At 44.9% G+C, this 20,142-nt stretch overlaps 2 protein-coding genes across 2 annotated transcripts; both read right to left on the bottom strand.

Moving 5' to 3' along the window:
* Positions 1-869: 869 nt before the first annotated feature.
* On the bottom strand, positions 870-6,589 carry LOC121600633. The gene is made up of 5 exons (XM_041929409.1): positions 4,832-6,589; positions 2,154-2,769; positions 1,877-2,077; positions 1,648-1,804; positions 870-1,530 (listed from the first exon to the last, which is right to left on the bottom strand). The coding sequence occupies exons 1-5, from the start codon at positions 5,258-5,260 to the stop codon at positions 1,227-1,229; spliced, it is 1,707 nt and encodes a 568-aa protein (XP_041785343.1). The 5' UTR covers positions 5,261-6,589; the 3' UTR covers positions 870-1,226.
* A 2,774-nt stretch (positions 6,590-9,363) lies between these two features.
* On the bottom strand, positions 9,364-16,525 carry LOC121600635. Its single transcript, XM_041929417.1, has 5 exons — positions 15,725-16,525; positions 11,764-11,993; positions 11,315-11,670; positions 9,749-10,109; positions 9,364-9,665 (listed from the first exon to the last, which is right to left on the bottom strand). Exons 1-5 carry the CDS (start codon positions 16,040-16,042, stop codon positions 9,365-9,367), a joined length of 1,566 nt encoding a protein of 521 aa, XP_041785351.1. The 5' UTR covers positions 16,043-16,525; the 3' UTR covers position 9,364.
* Between the last annotated feature and the right edge of the window lie 3,617 nt (positions 16,526-20,142).

The raw sequence follows: 20,142 nt of genomic DNA, 5'->3' as shown, positions 1-20,142 counted from the left end.
GCTGCGAAATCCGGAGACACATTGTGCAGGGGAATCGTACATACTATGGGCTTCCGCCGACTGCTGAGATCCAGAAGACTTCGAGCCCGCATGAAACGTGAGATATATCGTACATTGATTCACGCGGTGGTTCTCTACGGACACGAGGTCATCCGAACGTAGGATGCAAACGCTCTGGGCATGTTTGAGCGACGCATCCTCACGACCATCTTTGGAGGAGTGTTCGAACATGGAGCGTGGAAGAGAAGGATGAACCACGAGCTTGCTGATCTGTACGGCGAACCAAACATCCTAACGGCAGGATGCGATGGCTGGGGTAGATATTCCCCACTAAGAAGGTGTTCGACAGCGATCCCTAGTTCAGCATGAGGCGCAGGCACAGTGAGCTCGATGGCTGGATCGGGTGAAGGCTGGATCTTTCTGCGATCGGATCACTACATGAATGAGAGGTTGCAGCTAGGAACCGAACAGCCTGGAGAATAATTGTTGACCGGTCCATGTCACGAAGACGTGCTCTATCGTGAGCAGACCAACAAGGGAGACAAGGATAAAGAGACAATCTTTTGTGTTTGAATATTGATATCCTACTGATCTATAACTAAAATTATGTTTGCACTGTTTCGGCTCCCGGTGAAAAAGTTTATGATATGGTGTTTACGTCGCAACGTTATAAAATAGTTGATAGGAGATAATTCAATTTGCTTATACCCATCTTATTTGAGAAATGTGGTTTTTTGAAATAATTATAGTTTGCTCAATGTGATACGTACAATATAACTTAGACATTTGATTGGTGTAGTTTAATCACAGTATGATAACTACCGTAATGATCACTCAAGCAGATAAATAATATCATATTCTAATGAAACTCATCTGTAAATCTCTCTTTTATTACATACTTCTATTAACTTCTATTCTCTTACGGTCTAATGTTCGTGTTCGTCTCGTTAATTCTTCTTTCTCCCAAACACACTCGCACTATCAATCCAACTTCATGTTTGTGATTGGGTGGTTTGGTTTTGGCACAGCATTGCAGCTCTCCAACACTTTCGCCAATCGTTTTTGGTAACTAGTAAATATTCGAATTCGACATCTACCGATCAATTCGTGTCACCGTCCCGTGTCAGTAATACATGTAATCGGTACGGGACAAAAACGGGATCACAGATACAGTATATGGCCTTTGTTTTGCGGTACTGGCGGACAGTGTACCCGAGCACCGGCTTTTACGTGGGCGCTGCATCTTCGCTTTCCTCCACCATCACCTTCGGCTTGACGAACGTTTTCATCTCGACCCCGTTCTCGACCGCCCGCAGGTCGACCGAGCCCGAGTTGCTCCAGCACTCGCGCAGTATGATCCAGCGCTGCTGACCGGCGACAAACAGCACACCGATAAACAGTCCCTGCAGCGCGATACAGCACACGGCCACGATGCGCGCATGGCCGGACATGCTTTTCGACAGTATCAGGCCCGCCAAAATGATCCACAGCAACAGAGCAAAGCCGGTCTCGATCAGGCAGAGGTGTCTCCTGGGCAAATGGAAGGGTGTGGCAAAAAAAAAACAAGGTACATTTAGCGGAGCAATGCGATAAAGGGAAGTGCACACCCTTCTTTGCGTAAGATGTGGTGCAGCGCCATAAACTTACTGTCCATTGATTTCGTTCAGCCGTTTTTGGTTTATCTTCGTTTGGCCACTGATTTGCAGGTAGATGCCGGAGGTGAGGCGTCGCGCGTAGTGCCACGAGAGGAAGTGTGCGAGCACAATCGCTCCAAAGTACAGAAACACGATGCATATGAGTCCTCCTGCAAAGAAAAAGGAATGATATTAAAAGACCTGTCTTTTAATTGAACCTCTCTGAGTAATACAACTCTCACCTCTGGGAAATAGGAACAAGGGCACTAGTGTGATGCAGTACAGTACGGCAAGGAACGCATACATGTCTCGCTTGTTCTTGTTCTCGTACTCGAGCCCGTTCGGGATGTAGTACGCCACGTACATGGTGTTGTAAACGTTCATCAGGAAGAAGACAAACACCGAAGTTCCAAGCAGTGCGTTTGAAAACATTTCGGTGACCTCTGTAAATGTACAATAAAGCGATACATTGAAGACGACAAACTGTTTGGGGCACCCCGAATGGCATTGAACACCTACCAACATTGGCCGGATCGATACAGCGGCCCGCACATCGCGCAAGCCCGAAAAAGATCGTCCCGATAGCGAACGTGCCGGCATGGACCGCGATAAGATAGCCGAAGGTATCTTTCAGCTTTGGCACAAACGAATAGCTCAGTGCGGTGAAGAGTAGCGCGAGCACGGCAAGCAACGAGCTGAACAGCATGAAGAACTCGATCACCCCTACACGATCGATCCGGACCTGTTCGCACACCTTTGCCAGCAGCTGCGAGTCACCGGTCATCTCCACACAGTAGCTATCGAACACGGAAACGAGCGACCCCAGCTCCAGCACCAACAGTGATCCGTTCTGCAGCACAAACAGTTCGTCGCCCTGGTCGGCACTGTACATCAGGGCCTGCGGATCACCTTCGCACAGATCGTTCCACACTACCGGCAGCTCTGGTACGATCTCGCTCACCTCAATGCACTCGTTGTTGCCGTAGAACTGGGCATCGATCGTATCGATCTGGAGCTCTCGGCTGCCGGGAACGCACTCGTACTGGAAGTTGCTGCGCGGTTCGATCATGCGTCCCGGTGGGCAACACTTGCGAATACGTGCCCGCTCGCTGTACATCAGCTGTATGGGGGAGGCCTGTTGGAGCGATGGATAGAATGAGAGGATTGTTAATAATCGATTAGATCTACACCAAATTTGAAATACGATAAAGTAGTAATTAATTAATTTTGTCATCTTGATCTGGTGCATGTATAATTGATCAATAATAGATGGACCTTCTTATTTTTGTTGCTTGGGAAATGTAATAGATCATCAACTATCCCATGTTCAATTATTTATCGAGCTTCTAGCTTCTATGTCCGATCATACAAAATCCACCATCAGATCATGGACAATATAGGTGGCTTTGGGGCATTGGGTAACTTTGATTTCTAACCAACTTTTAAGATGCCTTAGAACAGATACACACATGACAAAGGATTTGAAGATTGTCTATTGTGCCAAATCATTTTCATTTTATATCTCTAAGCTACGTCTCTAATATCTATATCTAAGCTACGTCTTAGATACGTTTACGTTTATCAGTCAAAATACAGTTCATATATTGGCATTTGGGTATTGCTCTAAATTTAGTATTTTTATAAACTAACCTGATTCGTGCAGAAAATTAGGAAATGTTTGGCTAATGTTATAAAAAAAATGTTATAAAAAAATAGACAAACAAACTACTCTTCTTGCTTGGGCTTGGGCGCTTTGTGTGACGAATCATGATGATGTCAAAATAGTGGCATGCTCTCCCACAGCTATAAGACAAAGAAACAGAAGGATAGAGATAGAGAGAGGATGTGAGGTTCTTATTCTTCATCTATTTGGCGTAACATCCTACGCGGACATGCCAGCCTATACAGGCTTTCGAGGCTTTATTCAATACCACGCAGACACTGGGTGACAGTCCATTATAGGCTTGACCCCTTGCTACTGTGTGACAGTTCATTATAGGCTTGACCCCATGACGGGCACGTTACTGAGTCGTTCGAGTTGACGACTGTACCGCGGGACCGTCCCAGGATGAGAGGTATCATAGATGAAAACGACCCAACGGATGTTTCTTCCACAAGCATTTATATTATTTCATAAGGCATTTCGTCGGTATAACTTTATACTCCATACATCGAGCTCTAGCGGGTCAACAGTTCAAGCTCAACCTACTGTGCCGTGCATAACAAAAATGTGAACGAGCACCACATTTAACTAAAACCAAACACATTCGTTCTACCCCGTTCTGCAACCAACTGTTGCTAACAGCTGAACATCAACAGTAAAGCTTATTATTTACCGTTCAGCATGACACATTTGGAAGGTAAATCAACATGCTCGATTTACCGAACGGGCCACAACAACGAAAACCCCAACACCACGACACGCCACCGCGGCACCGGCCCCGGACCGATGGGGAACGATCGCGAACGATCACATTCAATCACCGTTCATTGCGATCACCCACAGGTTTATTAATGACCTCGATCAACTGTGTCACGGACACGATACGATACGGTTGCTTTACGACGGAACGGCACTACATCACGACAGACGCGACAAATGGAGCTTTATAACATTCGTGAAGAAGAGTGCAAAGCGTACACGCTGGCTGTGCACACAACATCCGTCTAGACATGCAAATAGCTTCTGCCATCCGCTTCCGGTTAGCTGTGTTCGGGAGGGGCGAATAATTCTAGCTCCATTTTGGTCCTCCATTTCTGCACCGAACGCTCAATAAAGTGAGCTGAACTGTTGAAGAACGTACCCAATACCCCCTCACATGCTTTGCATATCGAATTATCACGGAAGACTTTTTCACCCTGGGTAACCTCCTTCGAGCGGGTGTACATCGGTTCAGATGGTAAAAGGAATCGTGTGTAGTTCGTTAAATGGCAATTAGAGCGGGTTTGTGACGGCTCACCCAGCACCCTCACCCAGAAGCCATCATCTGCCGCAAACGACCACAGGTAGGGCAGGCCGGATTTCGTGTAGGTTTATTACGCTGCGCTCTGCCATCCGTGCGCGCTTCATTATCAACCGAATGAGGTTCAGTGGCGGTGGTGGCCCAAAGCTTATCGGTGCATTTTATTGGCATCGTCATCGTGAAGGAATGTAACCGCCTATTGTGACGCATACCGGCCGGCTGAGAGGTACTTACACTAAATTCCGAACAGTTGGCAGGAAGCTCGCCATCGCCGGCCGATGAGCTGGCGGCCGTGTGCTGATGAATCGGCTCAATCTGCGTCGAAGGTACGGTAGACACCGGCACAGTGGCGGTTGTTGTCGTCATGCTCCGGGTGGCCTCATTACCGGTAGCGACCGATGACGATGATGACGTCGCCGCTGTGGTGGTGGCGGGGCTCGTTTCTGTTGCAATCGTTGCTGTCGATAGTTCGGTAGCTGCCGGCACGGCCACACTGGATTGGTCAAACACTACTGCAGGCACTTCACTCGGCAGCGAGTTGTCGCGAACCGCACCCGTAGCGTTATCTATCGTCGCCACGCTGCCATCGAGCAGCACCACCAGACACAAAAGCACAAAACAGCACAACCGCCCAAACGTCCGCATGGCGCAACGAACCATCATTACCTACGGCACGGAAGAACTACGTAGGGGCCGCCAAACGCTGGAAGACGATCGAACGCTCACACAACCAAACACACGTGTCACCCCGAACAGCTGTTGTGTCCGATGGTACAACACACAAACACTAATAGGGAATTTAACAGCGCACACACGCGTTTGTTTAAACGTCTGACGTCTGACGACCGACTCGGCAGTGCTGGTAGAAAAGCACAACTCATCAAGGACGGCGCCTTGCTAGGAACAGTGACTCAAACGCACATCCGAACCAGGTGACGAACGCGTTTAACCTCGAGCTGGAATCTTTGGCCGTGTGGTTTAACCTTACATAATGTAGCACACTTTCGTTTTTTTATCACCTTTTCCTCTTCCTTTTCAAGAGCACTTCACCATACACGCACGTGACCACACCTTTTAATCACCTTGCTTAAATGCGATGTCGCTACATGCTCTACCTAGATCGGAGGTGTTCACCGTTCACTACATCGAACTGTCAGCAGTTGATTGCTCCTGTTTCTCAGATAAAAGCGACTGGTGGGTGTTTTCATATTGTTATCCCCATCGACCGGCACAAGCACACTGAAACCGTGCGAAGCTAACACACTTAGCTACTAAAGAAGAATCTCTCCGCTCACGCTCGCGCGGGTGCGCACTCCCATCTCACGCCAACCACGTCGAGGCTCGGTTTAATCTCGTTGCTTCGTCGCTTAAGCTACGCGTTCGCTGCTCTCACTGCTCTCGCGACCATACTCTCTGCATTCTCTGTATTCACCCTCGCCAGCAACCCCGGGCCACTGTTGATACAACCACCGACGACACAAAAATGCCACCATATCACATTGTAACCGCGCGAGAATTCGTTATTCCGGTCGCCTCCCCCCCCGAGAAACTGGTTCACCCCGAGTTCGCGAAAGAAACAGTCGTCACACGGACACTAGCAAACCCGACCAGCTCTACCTGTACGCAGGGGTGCTCACACAAGCTGGTTCAATTAAGCTCCCTCACGTCTCAACGCGCAACACTGTCGATGACGATAAGATTTATCTAATCAGATTCGCCCCGTTTTGCCACTCGAGAAACGTTTCGCTTTCGAGATGTGCTGTGCGTTACTCCGTTCTTCATGACTTGCGAACGTACACTGGCCACCGAACCGAACGTTCTTCTATCGGTGGGGGTTGTTTCTCTCCCTTGTTTTACTGCAAACGTTTAACAATAATACACAACCCATCTAGCGGGAGCGGGAGCCACTTCCTACCCCGACCTGGTGCGGTTCGTCTTGCGCTTCCGGTCGGGGTGTTTTGCTGCGTGGTTTTTTGGTCGTTTAAATTTTACGCGTGTAAAAGCTGACGCGCATTCCGGTGGCAGCTGGACACGCTGGCGCGCCCGTGCGCTTTAGGTAAGGAAACATGCTACGCATAAATAAGCACCCTTTGCTTCCTTTTTTTCTTTTCTTTTCTTTTGATCTCGTCCGGGATGAACCCAGTTGGCCCTGGGGAAGGGGAACCCCACTCTTGTGTGCATAAAGCTATCCATAAACAATGAGATTGGATAGCAACATGAGGACAGGGATGAGCAACCATGGTTTCTCCCATAAATTGTAATGAGCATAATTAAAAAAAAAAGTCTGATACATGTTTACTCAGCAACAATTTTTCGTTTTGATATGTATTCCAACATATTGCAATCGAGCAATTTAAATATGCATTTATTGCTATGTACGGACAACCGATAACGCCCAAAACAATATTGTCAATTTACAGTCGTTGCCGTTAAAAATTTAAAAAGTGATCAATGTGTGTATATAATGTACTAATTTCTGCCTCCTTGGCATCAGCTTGTTTGTCTCTAAGAATCTTATTTGACTGTATATAAATCAGTTTACTCGAACATTCACTTCGTTTTTAAAACCGCTCCAAAATTGCTCAAATGAGCAATATAATGAGTTATAATTCAAATGATTGCAATGATCAAAAAATATTTTGATAATTTTGAACGAGTCAGTGGCGTGTTCTTTGTTGGCGTCCTTACCGGAATTAACAATTCACTGAAAACGTATCACATTTCAAAAGTTTTTCTACTTTTAAAAATATGAAATTATAGAGTTGTGTCGATATTTTTGATACCCTCACAGAACAATTTCTAACAATCTGCTCGAATATCGAAAAGATTCATCGAAATTTCTGCTTTTACTCCTACACTAGTTTGCCTTATAACACACAAATATGTGCTCAAAGGGCAATACTTAAAAATTAGTTTAGGAGATAGAGAGTAAAGTGTAGAGTATAAAAAGGTGGACACGAAAATTAATGTAAAATTAATTATAAATGGAGCTAAGAGGAAATATTTAGTGGATGCGACTAAAAAAAGGAAACAATACGTGTGTCAAATCTTCCCTGCTAGCATACAATCAATCAAGCTGAAAGCAACAATAATTAGGTGTTTTCTTGGTAATCGTAAAGATGGATATTAAAATTTATTTGATTCCTACAGATAGTTTTGAATTTTTATAACCATTCTAAGTATAATAATACGATCATACGTTGCTATATTGTCAAAACAAATCAATTCCAATTCCAATACTACGTAGAGTGAACAAAAGAAGTATTCATTTCACAGGTTGCTCACCCCTACTGATGAGTTAATTGTTCCAATGAATTGGAAACGAAGTTTCTAACGGAATTGGATATTTTCCTAGCAATAATGTTTACGATCATATTACAGAAGGGGAAGAATTAGCATCAATTTGGACATTAAAATGTCATGATTTGGAAGTGTGTCTGCTTCGTTTGGAGAAAGTTATAGCTATTTTATTAGCTGTTTTGTCAAAAAAATGTCTCTACCCAATACCACATACAGCTCTGCTTGGACAAACCACTCCATTCGATTAAATCCCCACAAAGCGAAACGGTACAAAATCATCTAACCTTTCCACCACACGCGCCCGGTACGATCGGAAAGTACGACCGTGAATGAATCACAAGAAAATTACCGTACAAGGTGAGGGCCCTTTTAATTCGCCCGCCTCGGCCCACAGGTGGAATGGACACCGGGGGTTAATTTGCTGTGGTGTTTGTTCGCTCTCTGCCGCTCAGTTGGAAAATCCAACCGAGCATGGACATCCCCTGAGCCGGTTTTGTGATGTCGTTTCTTATGGAAACGCTGTCCTTTGTCGTGTGTTTCAGTATTCGAGGTTACGGTTATTTTTTCTTTACTCTTCCACGTTAATAAATGTTTTTATTGTGCGCTTTATTGAGACGTACTGCAGAAAAAGTATTTTTGAACATTCATCCCATAAATCTCGCTATTTGCACCATTCACTTCCAAGGGAACCAACCAATTACAAGGGAACCTTCAGTATTTCTAGGACATTAAAACTACAATCTACACGAGAACGATTCATTCCCCTTACCTTATTAAACACAGCAGTATAATGTCTGCAGTATGCCAGCCGGCTCCAATGACGAACGAAACACTGATCACCCAACCGAGAAAGAGCAAAACCCCCGGGCCACACCCGAAACCGGGTGGAACGATCTCATTTCCAATGCTCGATTTGGTTCATTTCGTTCCAAAGTCGTTCTAAGAAACACAATAGTCATCTGCTGGTCAGCTTCAGAGGCTGAGAATCTCCAAAAATTACGTCAAGGCCACCGTACCGTGAAAGAGTTCAAACCGGTTTGAACGCGCAAAACGATCGACGGGGAACGGAGAAAAAGAAATGTGATGTGAATCCGAACCAACGGGTTTGGGGTGTTGTTTGTTTTATTTATTTCGCGTATTTTTCTTACATCCAAAAACATATTCCTCCGTTCCAAACCTTCGATGGTTTTTTTTTTCAGTGCGACGATGCCTCGACGATCCGGAACGCCCGGTGACTAATGAGTTTGTGTGTGTATGTGGGCAAGCCGGGGGGGCTCCAGAGGAAACAGTATCATCAGGTGAGCTAACGTTGCGCACTTGCGCAGGAGTCTTAAATTATGACGCGGAACAGCACAGATTCTGCTAGTACACGAAACGTGTTTATCGCCTCGCTCTTATGTACAGTCTAAATTACGACCTCAGTGCGTCGTAGTAGTATCAGTGATGGTGCACTAAGCACTAAGATTGCTACACCACGCGCAGCTCATTTTCTGCCTCAATTTCGTCGTCCGGCGGCAGGACGGTTTGCGTATCGTGCGGCATCTGATGGTCGGCGTACGGTGAGCTGATCGACACCTGTCCCGGGCGCTGCAGCTTCACCCGCTGGCCAACGTTGCACAGCCCGATCGAACGTCGCCGGAGGCCCACGAACACGACGAAGATGATGATCGCGTTCCAGGCCAGCACGGACAGGAGCGTGTACTTGCCCATCGAGTACGGGATCCAGACGATGATCTGGGTGGCACAAGCGAACGTCGATACGACCGTGCTGCGTGAAATTGAAGTGCATGACGGTGAGTTAGTTAGTTTCGCAACTAGCGCAATCGCACCGTAGCTCTCCCTCATACTTACAGTTCCTTCCGCTGATCCATGCGCTTGGCCGTGCTGCCCTCGTTGATAATCTCGAACGGGTTCTCGCTACTGTTAAACCCGAGATGATTGCGCCCGAAGGAGGTGTACACGTTGGCGGCGCAGATGATTAACGCCACGAGCAGGCTGGACAGCACTGCCATCAGGAGGACACGCTCGGAGTAGAACGTCAGTGCGACAGCAACGAGCGAGCAGGAGGATATGAAGAATACGGCTACTAGTAGCAGGCGATAGTTGATGCTGGTAGTACCGGTGGCCGAGGAGAAGAACAGCATTGCACTGAAGATCACGAAGATGGCGTACGAGATCTCTACCAGCATGTCAACCGCGGGCCGGTAATGTTCTGTGGGAATATGGAATTGTAAGTTTTAGTAAATTTGCTGATGGTATTGGAATATTTTTCATAGCATTAAGGCATACATTTCATGGTCTAATTCGTGTTTGTATTTCGTAATGTGTCGTTACTGTCGTCTAGACAAACTGTGATCAAGAGGTACTTGTATCAAGTACCATACAAGGTTTCTCTAACCAGTTCAACTCGTAAAAACACATTTCAACTATTTCAATGGCTCAATTGCTTTGCTTCAACAATCAATCGGTAGAGTTGAAATGAGCTGTAACGAATTGAAGTTAAAGTTTTAGAGATAAATAGAGAAACTTATATGTATAGAGATTTACTGCTAGAAATCATGTCAATTTGCTCTCGAAATTAGGTTAGTCCTAGCTACTTAGTCCAGAATGTTTGAGCAAAACCCAGTAATCTCATCAAAAGAGATCCTCATGGAAGGCTTATAACTTCTGAAGAGTTTCTTGAGGCTACCAGTGGCCATATGTCCCTCCATTTTTTATACCGTCCTCTGTTTCTGAAAACTACATCTGCCAAAGGAATATAGCTATCTCTAACTATTTCGATAGTACCTCCTAATTCCACGAGAATATGCTACAATCACATACTACAAAAAGTGTTCCTCAGATTGGCTCTCAAGGACAATAGTGACAAAACATGTGCAACTCAGGATAAGTATAGCTAACAGTCTACTCTTTTAAGTCAATTCATACGAATATCTGACAACATAATTGTTTAAAAATGTCACATTAAGCCTCATGGATATGATGTTTTGGCAGCTATTAAATCATCAGTAGAACTTTCAATAATATCCGCGCAATGGAAGACAGACTCTGCCACTAATTCATCTATACAAAGCACCAGCAGAAATCTCTAAAGCCCAAGAATTTTAAAGCAGAACTTCTTTTCTAGTTTCACTAGTTCAATAAGAATTCCAACAAGTAATTATTCTTCTGCGTCTTCTTTTCGGCGCAAACGACCTACGCGATCATGTCGGCCTGTACATACTTCCTAAACTTGTAACTACCACGCAACCGTATTGTCAGTCCTTGCTTCTTGGGAATAAGTACGTTAACCTCAATTATAACAAACAACATTTAAACATCTGGAAAAGTCCCGTCCGGCACATTCTATTATACGTTTCTGGCTCATCAATCTATCAAGGATCGAACTATTCAAGGATGCTAGCAATAACCGCTTACCTTGATGCAGTGCCGTTAGTAGCAGTTCGAGCAGTATCGCACCCGCCAACAGCCCTGCATGACTCGCAATCAGTGGCCCGTACCGGTGGGGCAAGGTGCGATCGAACGCGTACGCCAGCACGGTAATGGCCGAGGCGACCAGCGCCAGCACTATCATCACCGTGCCCAACCACCCGGAGAACAGATCGTCCCCGTGGCTGCCACCCGGCGCGTCACAGATGTGGGCCGCCAGCACCATATTGCCCGTCTCCTCCACGCAGAAGTCATCGTAAAACTCGACCCGATCGCCGCGCGTCACCAGCAGTGAGCCGTTCTGGATCAGCAGCATCTGCGTGCCACGATCGTTAAAGATCAACCTGCCAGAGGATGAGGAAATTTGAAATTAGACACTCCATTCGACACCTTTGGCGGTTTCGTGCCTCCTCCCCCCGCCCTCTTGTCACACCTACCTCTGCCCGACGCACGTCTTGTCGATCGACGTGTTGTAGCGCAGGTACTTGCCGTACTCGTGACACCCGGGACCGTAGTACTTTAGCTGGCGGGCCAGCAGCGTGAAGCGGGTTATGTGATCGTGCACATCCATCGGGTGGCAGGTGGTTATGCTTAGACGGTGGAACGATTGGCCCTTCGGGCAGCACTTGCGCACGGTCAGCCTGTCCAGCGCGTCGATGTGCAATGGCTGAAAGGGGAATGGGAGAGAAGCCCGAGGTTGGCAAGACAAATTAGCTATTATCAATATCAGTGTTTTGCAGGTGACAAGTTTTGTGTAACCGAGCTCGCTCGGTAAGGCGTAGAGTAATGGGCGTTCGGCACGCATCTAAAATGGAAAATTGTTTTGTTTGGTGGTTTGGTTTTTGTGTGCCAAGTGTTGATGGTGGTGATAAATGTCCGATTAAGTTAAGGTGAAGGTTAGTGGCTTGGATAATGCCAAACAATGACAAGATTTCATCAGCAGCTTTGTAAAAGCCGGCTCGCATTAGACATTGTATCCTTTTCTGAGACGTATTTTAGCTTATTTTTCGTGAAATATCAATTTGGTTTGTGTTCTAACCTAATCAAAAACATTGTTAACGTCACAAAAGTTGAATCAATGGACGCAAAATAGGAAACATGAATTGAATATAACATTACAAATAGACTGACGTGTTACGTCTTCCTATATAAGTATAATTTACTATAATCAGTTATACATAAATGATTAAATTGAAAATGTCAAGGATTTTTGAGGAAACATTCAGAACTGTATACTTGCAGTTGAATGCATTTTAATCAAAATGACCTAATCAAATTTAACATAAATGAAAATATTCTTCATACATCCCAGATCCACGATAAACCTTTTCAATGCATAACATCAGGCCCGTCTACAGTTTCAATCTAATATTTATCGTATTCGTCTCATGCTCAAATTACTATTGCTATAGTATTTTATGGATAAACTACTACGTCACTGATTATCAACTCAATACTCAATACGCAAAGGTCCACTTTTGAAAATGTTTTATGAAACGTGTTAACGGTTGTTATGAAAAGAAGATGTAAGTCCTCTAATACGATCATCAAGCATTGGTTACACGTAATTACAGAATCAGTTATTGTTGAGATTTTGTCTCACCCACACGTTCTATGAGTTGTATCTTCGGTCAATGGATTGTTGAAGTCTCTTTCCCTGCATTATTATAGTTTATAACAACCACGCACTTGACTACTCAAGTTTCATTTGCTTGGATGTTGCATGAAATTGTTTGAAAACTTATAGAAAAAACGTTAAACTAATTGTGTTTAGTTACGTAGAGACAGTTATAATCTATCTCCAGACATGATGAATTGATCAGGACGATCACATATTACAATCTAGGTTCGTAACGATCTAACAAAACATGCACGTCATAGGCTCAAAACTCGTACGGCCCAAGTCCCCGCATACGCAAGAATAACTTTCTTGGTGTTAGTAATCTAATTATGTCATAAATTGCCTAGACTTGGATCCAAACCAGTTATTGTACCAAGTAAGCAGAATGAGTGCCAGACGAAGAACCAATTCATATTGAATTAATATTCACATAATCTTAAACAATATTCCCTTAAACAGTCGTTAGTTTAATTCTGAAGCATATCTCAACCATTCGCTTCCACCTTGAAGCTGTTCCTGGCGAGATTTGGAACTTCCATCATTATCCCTCAACACCATTAGCTATGCAAATTGATCGCCGACTATCAAAATTGGACGCAACATTTACATAACCGTTCTTTATCCTACTTTTCATAGGGACAACGTCAAGATTACACGCACGAGAGTGCGTCCATTTTTGGCATCCTCTCCCAATCCAAGCCAAATGTATCGTTCCCATCGCCAAAAAACCTGCCCAATCTTGATCATATGATCAAAACTCCAAACTGCGAATTATAAACGATGCGAAAACGATGCCCCTTTCTACCACCAAACGACCGTCACAGTTCCTTCCATCGACGAAATAATCTTTATTTCGTTCATTGTCGTACCGCTTCAACCACATTCCTCTTTCAAAGAACCTGTCAAGAATGCTACTTTCGCAAAAACCACTTCCAACCGATTCCGAAATCCTGTTTCACAAAACCTGCCAGCTTAAAGCCTCGGAGATGTCTCTAGAATCGATGTTAAATACAAAAAAAAGGCAGGCAAGCAAGCAATAAATACACTCACCAAGACAGGAGGATGCGGTGCAGGGGGGCTCGCTCGCGGAAAGAAAAATGATACCACATTACTTCATGATTAAAACAGCACCAGCACCACCACCACTGCAACCGTAGCACATTTCCGGTTGCACGTTGGAGCGATGCAGTTGGCACACGCGAAACTGCATGCTGTGGCTGCAGTTGCACCCGAAAAGGTCACCCGAAAAGCAAAGTAGAAAGTAAAGTCCTTCGACCCAGCCACACACACACACACTGCGGACACACGGACGATGGCAACAAACTTCCCCAGACAGACATGTTAAGAAATGTTGCAATCAAAAACCTCCACCCCATGGTGGAGCAGCTTTTTGGAGGCTTCTTTTTGTGTTCCGTTTGTTCGCGCAATCAAAAGATGGTTCTTGCACATTTTATTAACCTTGCTTTAAGTTGATGTTACCAGCTATGTTGTGTGTGCAAGATTTAATGCACGCAAAACCTTCCCCTTAGCCAGCCTGCCAGCTCGTGTGCATACACACTTCGAGCACAAATGTATGCACTGAAGGTAGATCGGATTTATTTATCGTGATAAAAACGCGTACAATATTGATGAGAAGTTTTTTGCGCGCGTGTAGAGCTAACTTCCTCATTCTCTCTATCCCCCAGCCCTGTGAGGCTAACAAAGGCAATAAAACTGCAAGGTCTTTGATCTCCGCGTCTCTATATCTCCGCTGTCTCTAGCCAGATGAATAATTCAGCAGAATTTTAGAGCAACTGCATCACCTGCACTCCTTTCCAGCCTCTCCCGGTTTACCTCGAGCGCTTTCTAATGCCGCCGTTGGGAAACGAGATAAAGGCGTCATAAACAGCAACCGAATTAGCATCCAGCCTGAAGCGCTGTTTGTTTCAGCAGCGTTTTTGCCCGAGAGTGTCAATAAAGTTGTTCTTCCAAATGGAGGGTGAAAACGATTAATAAAATCGCTCCGATTTCATTCCAGCTGGAAATAGGAAATCGGGAAGGTGCACAATAAAACAGGCTGGTGATTTTCTAAGCAGCTAAGAGCCCGGCATGGCTTCCGGGGCACCTACTCCATTCCCTGCCCGAGTTGTCTTGACTAACAACCTTTTAGCAAGCAGCAGCAGCAGCCGTACGTACACAGTTGTATTATTAAAGCAATTATACAACCAACATGTCATCGTGTTCAGCCGTGTGGACAGCGGAGAACCGTTTTATTCCATTAATCGTCCGCTCATAGTCCTGTTGCTCATTAACAGGCCGCACCAAAAGGTAGCTTGGAAGCTGCTGAGGTCGAAGGTGGAGGAAATAAAATAAACAGCAAAAAAAACCCCCACTCTATCGACGGGGATGGGGGAGATATCGAGAACCGGTCGTTGCAATTAACAGTCCGTCGATGAGAGTGCTAACCGCATCTCACATTTATAGTGAGGCGTTAGTGCGCAATCGGTCAGCTGCTCCCAAAAATGGACGGGAGCTAGCCGTCCAAGGTCTACCATTGTCTTTGGTGCCACACACAAATAAGACTGAACAAACGAGAAGACTGGTGAGAGTAAGCTGGCTCCAAGATCGCCCCATGCTTTACGCAACGTGATCTTCATGTCTGATGCGTCCTCAGAGTTGCTCCAAAATCGCAAATGCTTCACCGGTTCCTTTCACTAACCCCAAAACAGAGTCTCTAGTCTTGTTGCATCTTTTGCGCCCCGGTTCAAGGACGGCTCGTTTGCCTCTGCCCATCTCACCTGTCGGCTGCCGATGCAGGCGACGCTCTGCTCGGCCGAGCTGGATCCCAGCTCCTCGGACGAGGTCTCGTTCGACCGCGGCACCGTCTGGTTGAGCGCATCCGCAATCAACCGATCGAGCGCATCGTTGTAGTCCTGCGGGCGGACCTTCTTGCGCCCGTGCGTCGTGTCCAGCACATAGTCTTCCGGCACAGTTTCGCCCGAATCGTCCACGTAGGTGATAAAGTTGGCAGCGGTCCGATCACACCCGCCCAGCAGCAGGATCAGCACACTGACACTCCACAGCGAAATCACGCACAGGGTACTGGATGGTGTCATGTTGACGAGCTTTTTTTTTAACTTATAATTACAAAATATATAATTCTCACAATCACGTTTCTGTCACTCACAAAAACTAGACACACACACAAATCACAGATAAAACCTTATGGAAGCGCACACTCGCGAGACGAGATCTGGAACGCATCACCGAATAGAGGTTTGTTCTTACGCGCCAACTCGCACACCACAGCTAGACAGTGCCATTCTCGGCTTGAGTTCGCGCACGGAACTGAACGCGAATCCTTTTGCGTAAGGCAAAAAACCTTCCCCCCTAGCAGAAACAAACTCCGCTGGTGCGCTGTGCTGCGCTTGTGCGTGTAGCGACGACTCCACCAGAACTGAACGGTCGATCCGGACCGACCGATCATCCACTACCCGGACGGCGGCGGTCTCGAGGTCTCGCACCATGTTGATAGTGAGCGCGCGGCCGCTAACATGCAGATCATGGTTGCTCATTCGGTGCCGCATGTTTGACCCATACACACAGCCAGACCGAACCGGGCCCTTGAGTCGGTGTGCGTAGCGCAGCCTTTTTGTGTATGTTGGTCGGCGGCATCACACCCCCCCCCTCCCCCTCCCTCCGTTTGCCGTTCCACCTGCCGTCCGGCACTCATCCTCGTGACAGGTGTCGGGTGAAATCAGGTTTTGTTTTTTCGGATGACTGAACTGATGCAACACCGAAAAACCCCAGCCACTGTAGCTACGTAGGGCTTTCAGGGGTTGGTAAGTCCACACGCACACACACACACACGCGCGCGCCGATACAAACAAAGCGGATCGGAAAAACGAGTTCGATACGCAAAAGGGAGGGGAAGGGGATGATGCGATCGGTATGGCCGGTTGCCGTGAAGTTTGCAAGGTCATCCGAGGAGGGGATGCGTACGCTCGCGCATCGTGCAAAACTTGTCCTCCCCCTTCGAACGAGTGCGAGCTGTGTAAGAGACAATTATCGGTGGAAATTCATAGGCCGCTACTTCTGGTTCCCCGTTTTCGATATCATGATTCGTGGGATTCCCCATAATGGTAGAAATTCCATGCGCAAGTGACAAAGACAAGCTTTGAGCAAACTGACGGTCACTTATCAAGCAAGCGCAAACGGCGAATGCGTGCCTAATGATTGCATACTTTCGGGCGGATTTGTGTGGTGAGCCCGCGCGTGCTTGAAAGCTGCGTTTCATCGTTTGCTCGTAAAAATTTATCGACCATCACCAACGCGCGTGCAAATTCAGCATTATGAAACTATGCTAAACGGCTTTGAATTGGGTAGAACGGATGTGTAGTAATTGTTTGTTCTGGTTCAATGGTTTAACTGTTTGTTGTTTTTTTTTACTTTTTTTCGTAGGATCAAATATCTTCCGAAGTATGTATATTAAATGTTGCTTCTGCGATCCGATATGATCTTATGAGGATCAACAGGTTCATATGGATAGAATCAGTAAAGTATGATCAGGTAGTTTGGAATCTAGACCTAAACCTTATATTCTCCTGAGTCAAGTACAGTAATGAGAAGAAGAGATAATTACATAAATTCGAACTAAAGGTAAGAAATTATTCTAACTTACTGTTACGCGTAGGATCTATTTTGGTTATTTGAGTGTTGTACTTCTTCTTCTTCTTCTTTTGGCACAACAACCGCTGCCGGTCAAGGCCTGCCCTTGTACCCACTAACAGCCACAGGTGTCCCTTTGCTTTATAAAATCAAATTGTCATTTTTTTCATTACGGAATTAAATCAATTCTCTTGTTGATATGAATATATAGTGGGAAGACTCAATAAATAATTTTAAATTGTTGCATTCAACTAGTGATCGAAAACATTCGTAATTACAAACAAAAACTGTAAGCAAACGTCCTTGGCAGAACAAACACGCTGCATATTTAGTATCTGGTTATTTGGTAAAGTTTACACACAATGACACGAACAAAACCAGAAGCTAATAGTACAAAATTGGAATTCTCCGTGTGCACAATATTGACTTCTACCTAGAGTGAAGCTATTAAAGCGTTTGAGGATTTGAGAATTTCATGAACAACGTATATGCATGACAGTAAATGTTTTCTTTTGTTGTAGGGTTGTAATGTTTGCATTCTAGATTGTTCCCAGAAATAAAAAATTCCAGCAATTGCTAGTTAAGTCTTTATGTATGTTAAAGCAAGATTAAATACCATTAAATAGCGATTAATACAGAAAAAGAGGCATAAAAGTAAAATAGAAATTCGTTACAAATGAACGATTGAGATGGCTGTTTAAACAATTGCACACAAAAATCAATCATCCATCATAACTCGGTTTAAATCTGACTTTAATGATTATTACACAGCAGTTCAGTTATTCCTGAATAAATTGAATTGCACCAGAACCACGACACGTACAGCAATCGGTCGTAGCGTGTTGTGTCAGTAATAGTTTGCAGTTTGTTTCAATCAGTGTGCCCCAATGGTCCGGTGGATTGTGTGGTGTGTATTCAAGCTCCAGTTTTAACGCAATTATTCTCACTACACACGTCCATATTCTTCAATACAACAGGCTGTTGGTCTTTTCAAACGCTGCAAGCAGTAGCCGAAACAAACTCAAAATGTTCTGTACTTTTGAGTGCTACATTGTAAACTTCAATCCCGAAAGGGATATGTTTGCGTTCCAACAGATACCGAACATCTCCAACACAATCAACATGCATAATGTGTTGATGAAGCGCATGAATCAGGCGATCCTGGAAAGGCTGCCCAGTTTTATACATAAAATAGTAATATTTAACTCAAACAAACTGCAATGGCTTGCTGTTCCGCCCTCCTTTAGCAAGGTGAAAATAGAGGAAACTAGCCTGAATAGCATCGATATTGCTGTCAACAGTTTGTTAAAGATCCTAGAGATTACTTTCTGTGATCTAGAGACAGTTCCTCTTGCGATTGAAAAAGCACCAAAGCTCGAAGTGTTAGAAATTCGTGATTGTAAATTAAGTGAGATCGATTTGGCAACATTTTGTGATTGCTCGTCTTTAAGTACGCTCAATTTGCAGCGCAATATGATACGCTACGTTGTGAACACGTCGACAAGGAAGTGCCGCGTCTACGCTACGCTCTATAGGTTACAGCTGCAGAGAAATATGATCACCGCACTCAACATAGAACTGTTTAATATTTTTACCAACCTGAACGTACTGAATTTGCACAACAATAGCATAACTTCACTATCTGGCCGAATGTCTCAACACACTTTAGAAGCGCTTAGCCTAAGTAAAAACAAGCTCGAGCATGTCGATCTTTGTGGCTGGTATATACCATCACTGGATAGAGTTTCTTTTGCTTCAAACCAACTTACTGAGGTACCGGAATGCATGAACAATTGGACCAGTGTTTCGATGCTTTTCTTGAACAATAATAAGATAACCTATTTCAGTATCGAAAGTGTAGCGGGTCTAAATAATTTAACATGGCTAGATCTACAATGCAACCAGCTGACCGAAGTGATGTTGAACAGTGCACTTTTCCCACCGAATCTAGAGTTACTTGACATTCAGAGAAATAATCTGACGTCGCTAGATATGTCGTTCATACCGGTGCGATCATTAGTAGTCAATGTAGCCTATAATTTAATTTCGAGCGTTCATGTGAGCAGATCCTCGCCAAATATCTCAAAGTTATTGATGTGGGCAAATCCGATTGACTGTTCATGGAACACACGTTTGGAACAATTGTACGGTGAATGCTATAGGAATGATTCATTTTTTCTTTTGCACGGTGTAAATGTGAGGAAGTGCATAGATTGCCAATCCTATTTAAAATGGAATTGAACTGAAATTTGATGATTATTAGACAATAAATGAAAGTTACGCATAAGCTTTGGAAATGGTTTACTGAACTTTTTGCGTGAATTTGTTCAATTCGTGTAATATGTGATGAAGAGAAAATATTGTAGTACAAGATTTCACCAATCTCGGGTCAAAGGTCAGCAACGACAATGAAGCTGATTTGCACACAACTTCGGATGTTGGCTGTTAAGCCAGAGAAAGCTGTTCATTTCAAACGCAACGGCCGCAGCCGGAACAATTTTGCACATTTATAGGAGCGGTACTCACTAATTAGGCGTAGGCGTAGGAA

Source organism: Anopheles merus, chromosome 3L (assembly GCF_017562075.2).
Source record: "Anopheles merus strain MAF chromosome 3L, AmerM5.1, whole genome shotgun sequence".
NCBI classification, from domain to species: domain Eukaryota; kingdom Metazoa; phylum Arthropoda; class Insecta; order Diptera; family Culicidae; genus Anopheles; species Anopheles merus.
This window is presented reverse-complemented; position numbering and strand designations above follow the sequence as displayed.

Excerpts from the sequence above, each read along its gene's own strand:
- LOC121600633 (XM_041929409.1), bottom strand. The coding sequence starts at position 5,260 with ATGATGGTTCGTTGCGCCATGCGGACGTTTGGGCGGTTGTGCTGTTTT. Across the intron at positions 2,770-4,831 it reads CCAACTGTTCGGAATTTAGT|GCCTCCCCCATACAGCTGAT; the intron begins GTAAGTACCTCT and ends TCGCTCCAACAG. Across the intron at positions 1,531-1,647 it reads CTGAACGAAATCAATGGACA|GAGACACCTCTGCCTGATCG; the intron begins GTAAGTTTATGG and ends CCATTTGCCCAG.
- LOC121600635 (XM_041929417.1), bottom strand. The coding sequence starts at position 16,042 with ATGACACCATCCAGTACCCTGTGCGTGATTTCGCTGTGGAGTGTCAGT. Across the intron at positions 11,994-15,724 it reads CCTGCATCGGCAGCCGACAG|CCATTGCACATCGACGCGCT; the intron begins GTGAGATGGGCA and ends TTCCCCTTTCAG. Across the intron at positions 9,666-9,748 it reads ATGGATCAGCGGAAGGAACT|CACGGTCGTATCGACGTTCG; the intron begins GTAAGTATGAGG and ends AATTTCACGCAG.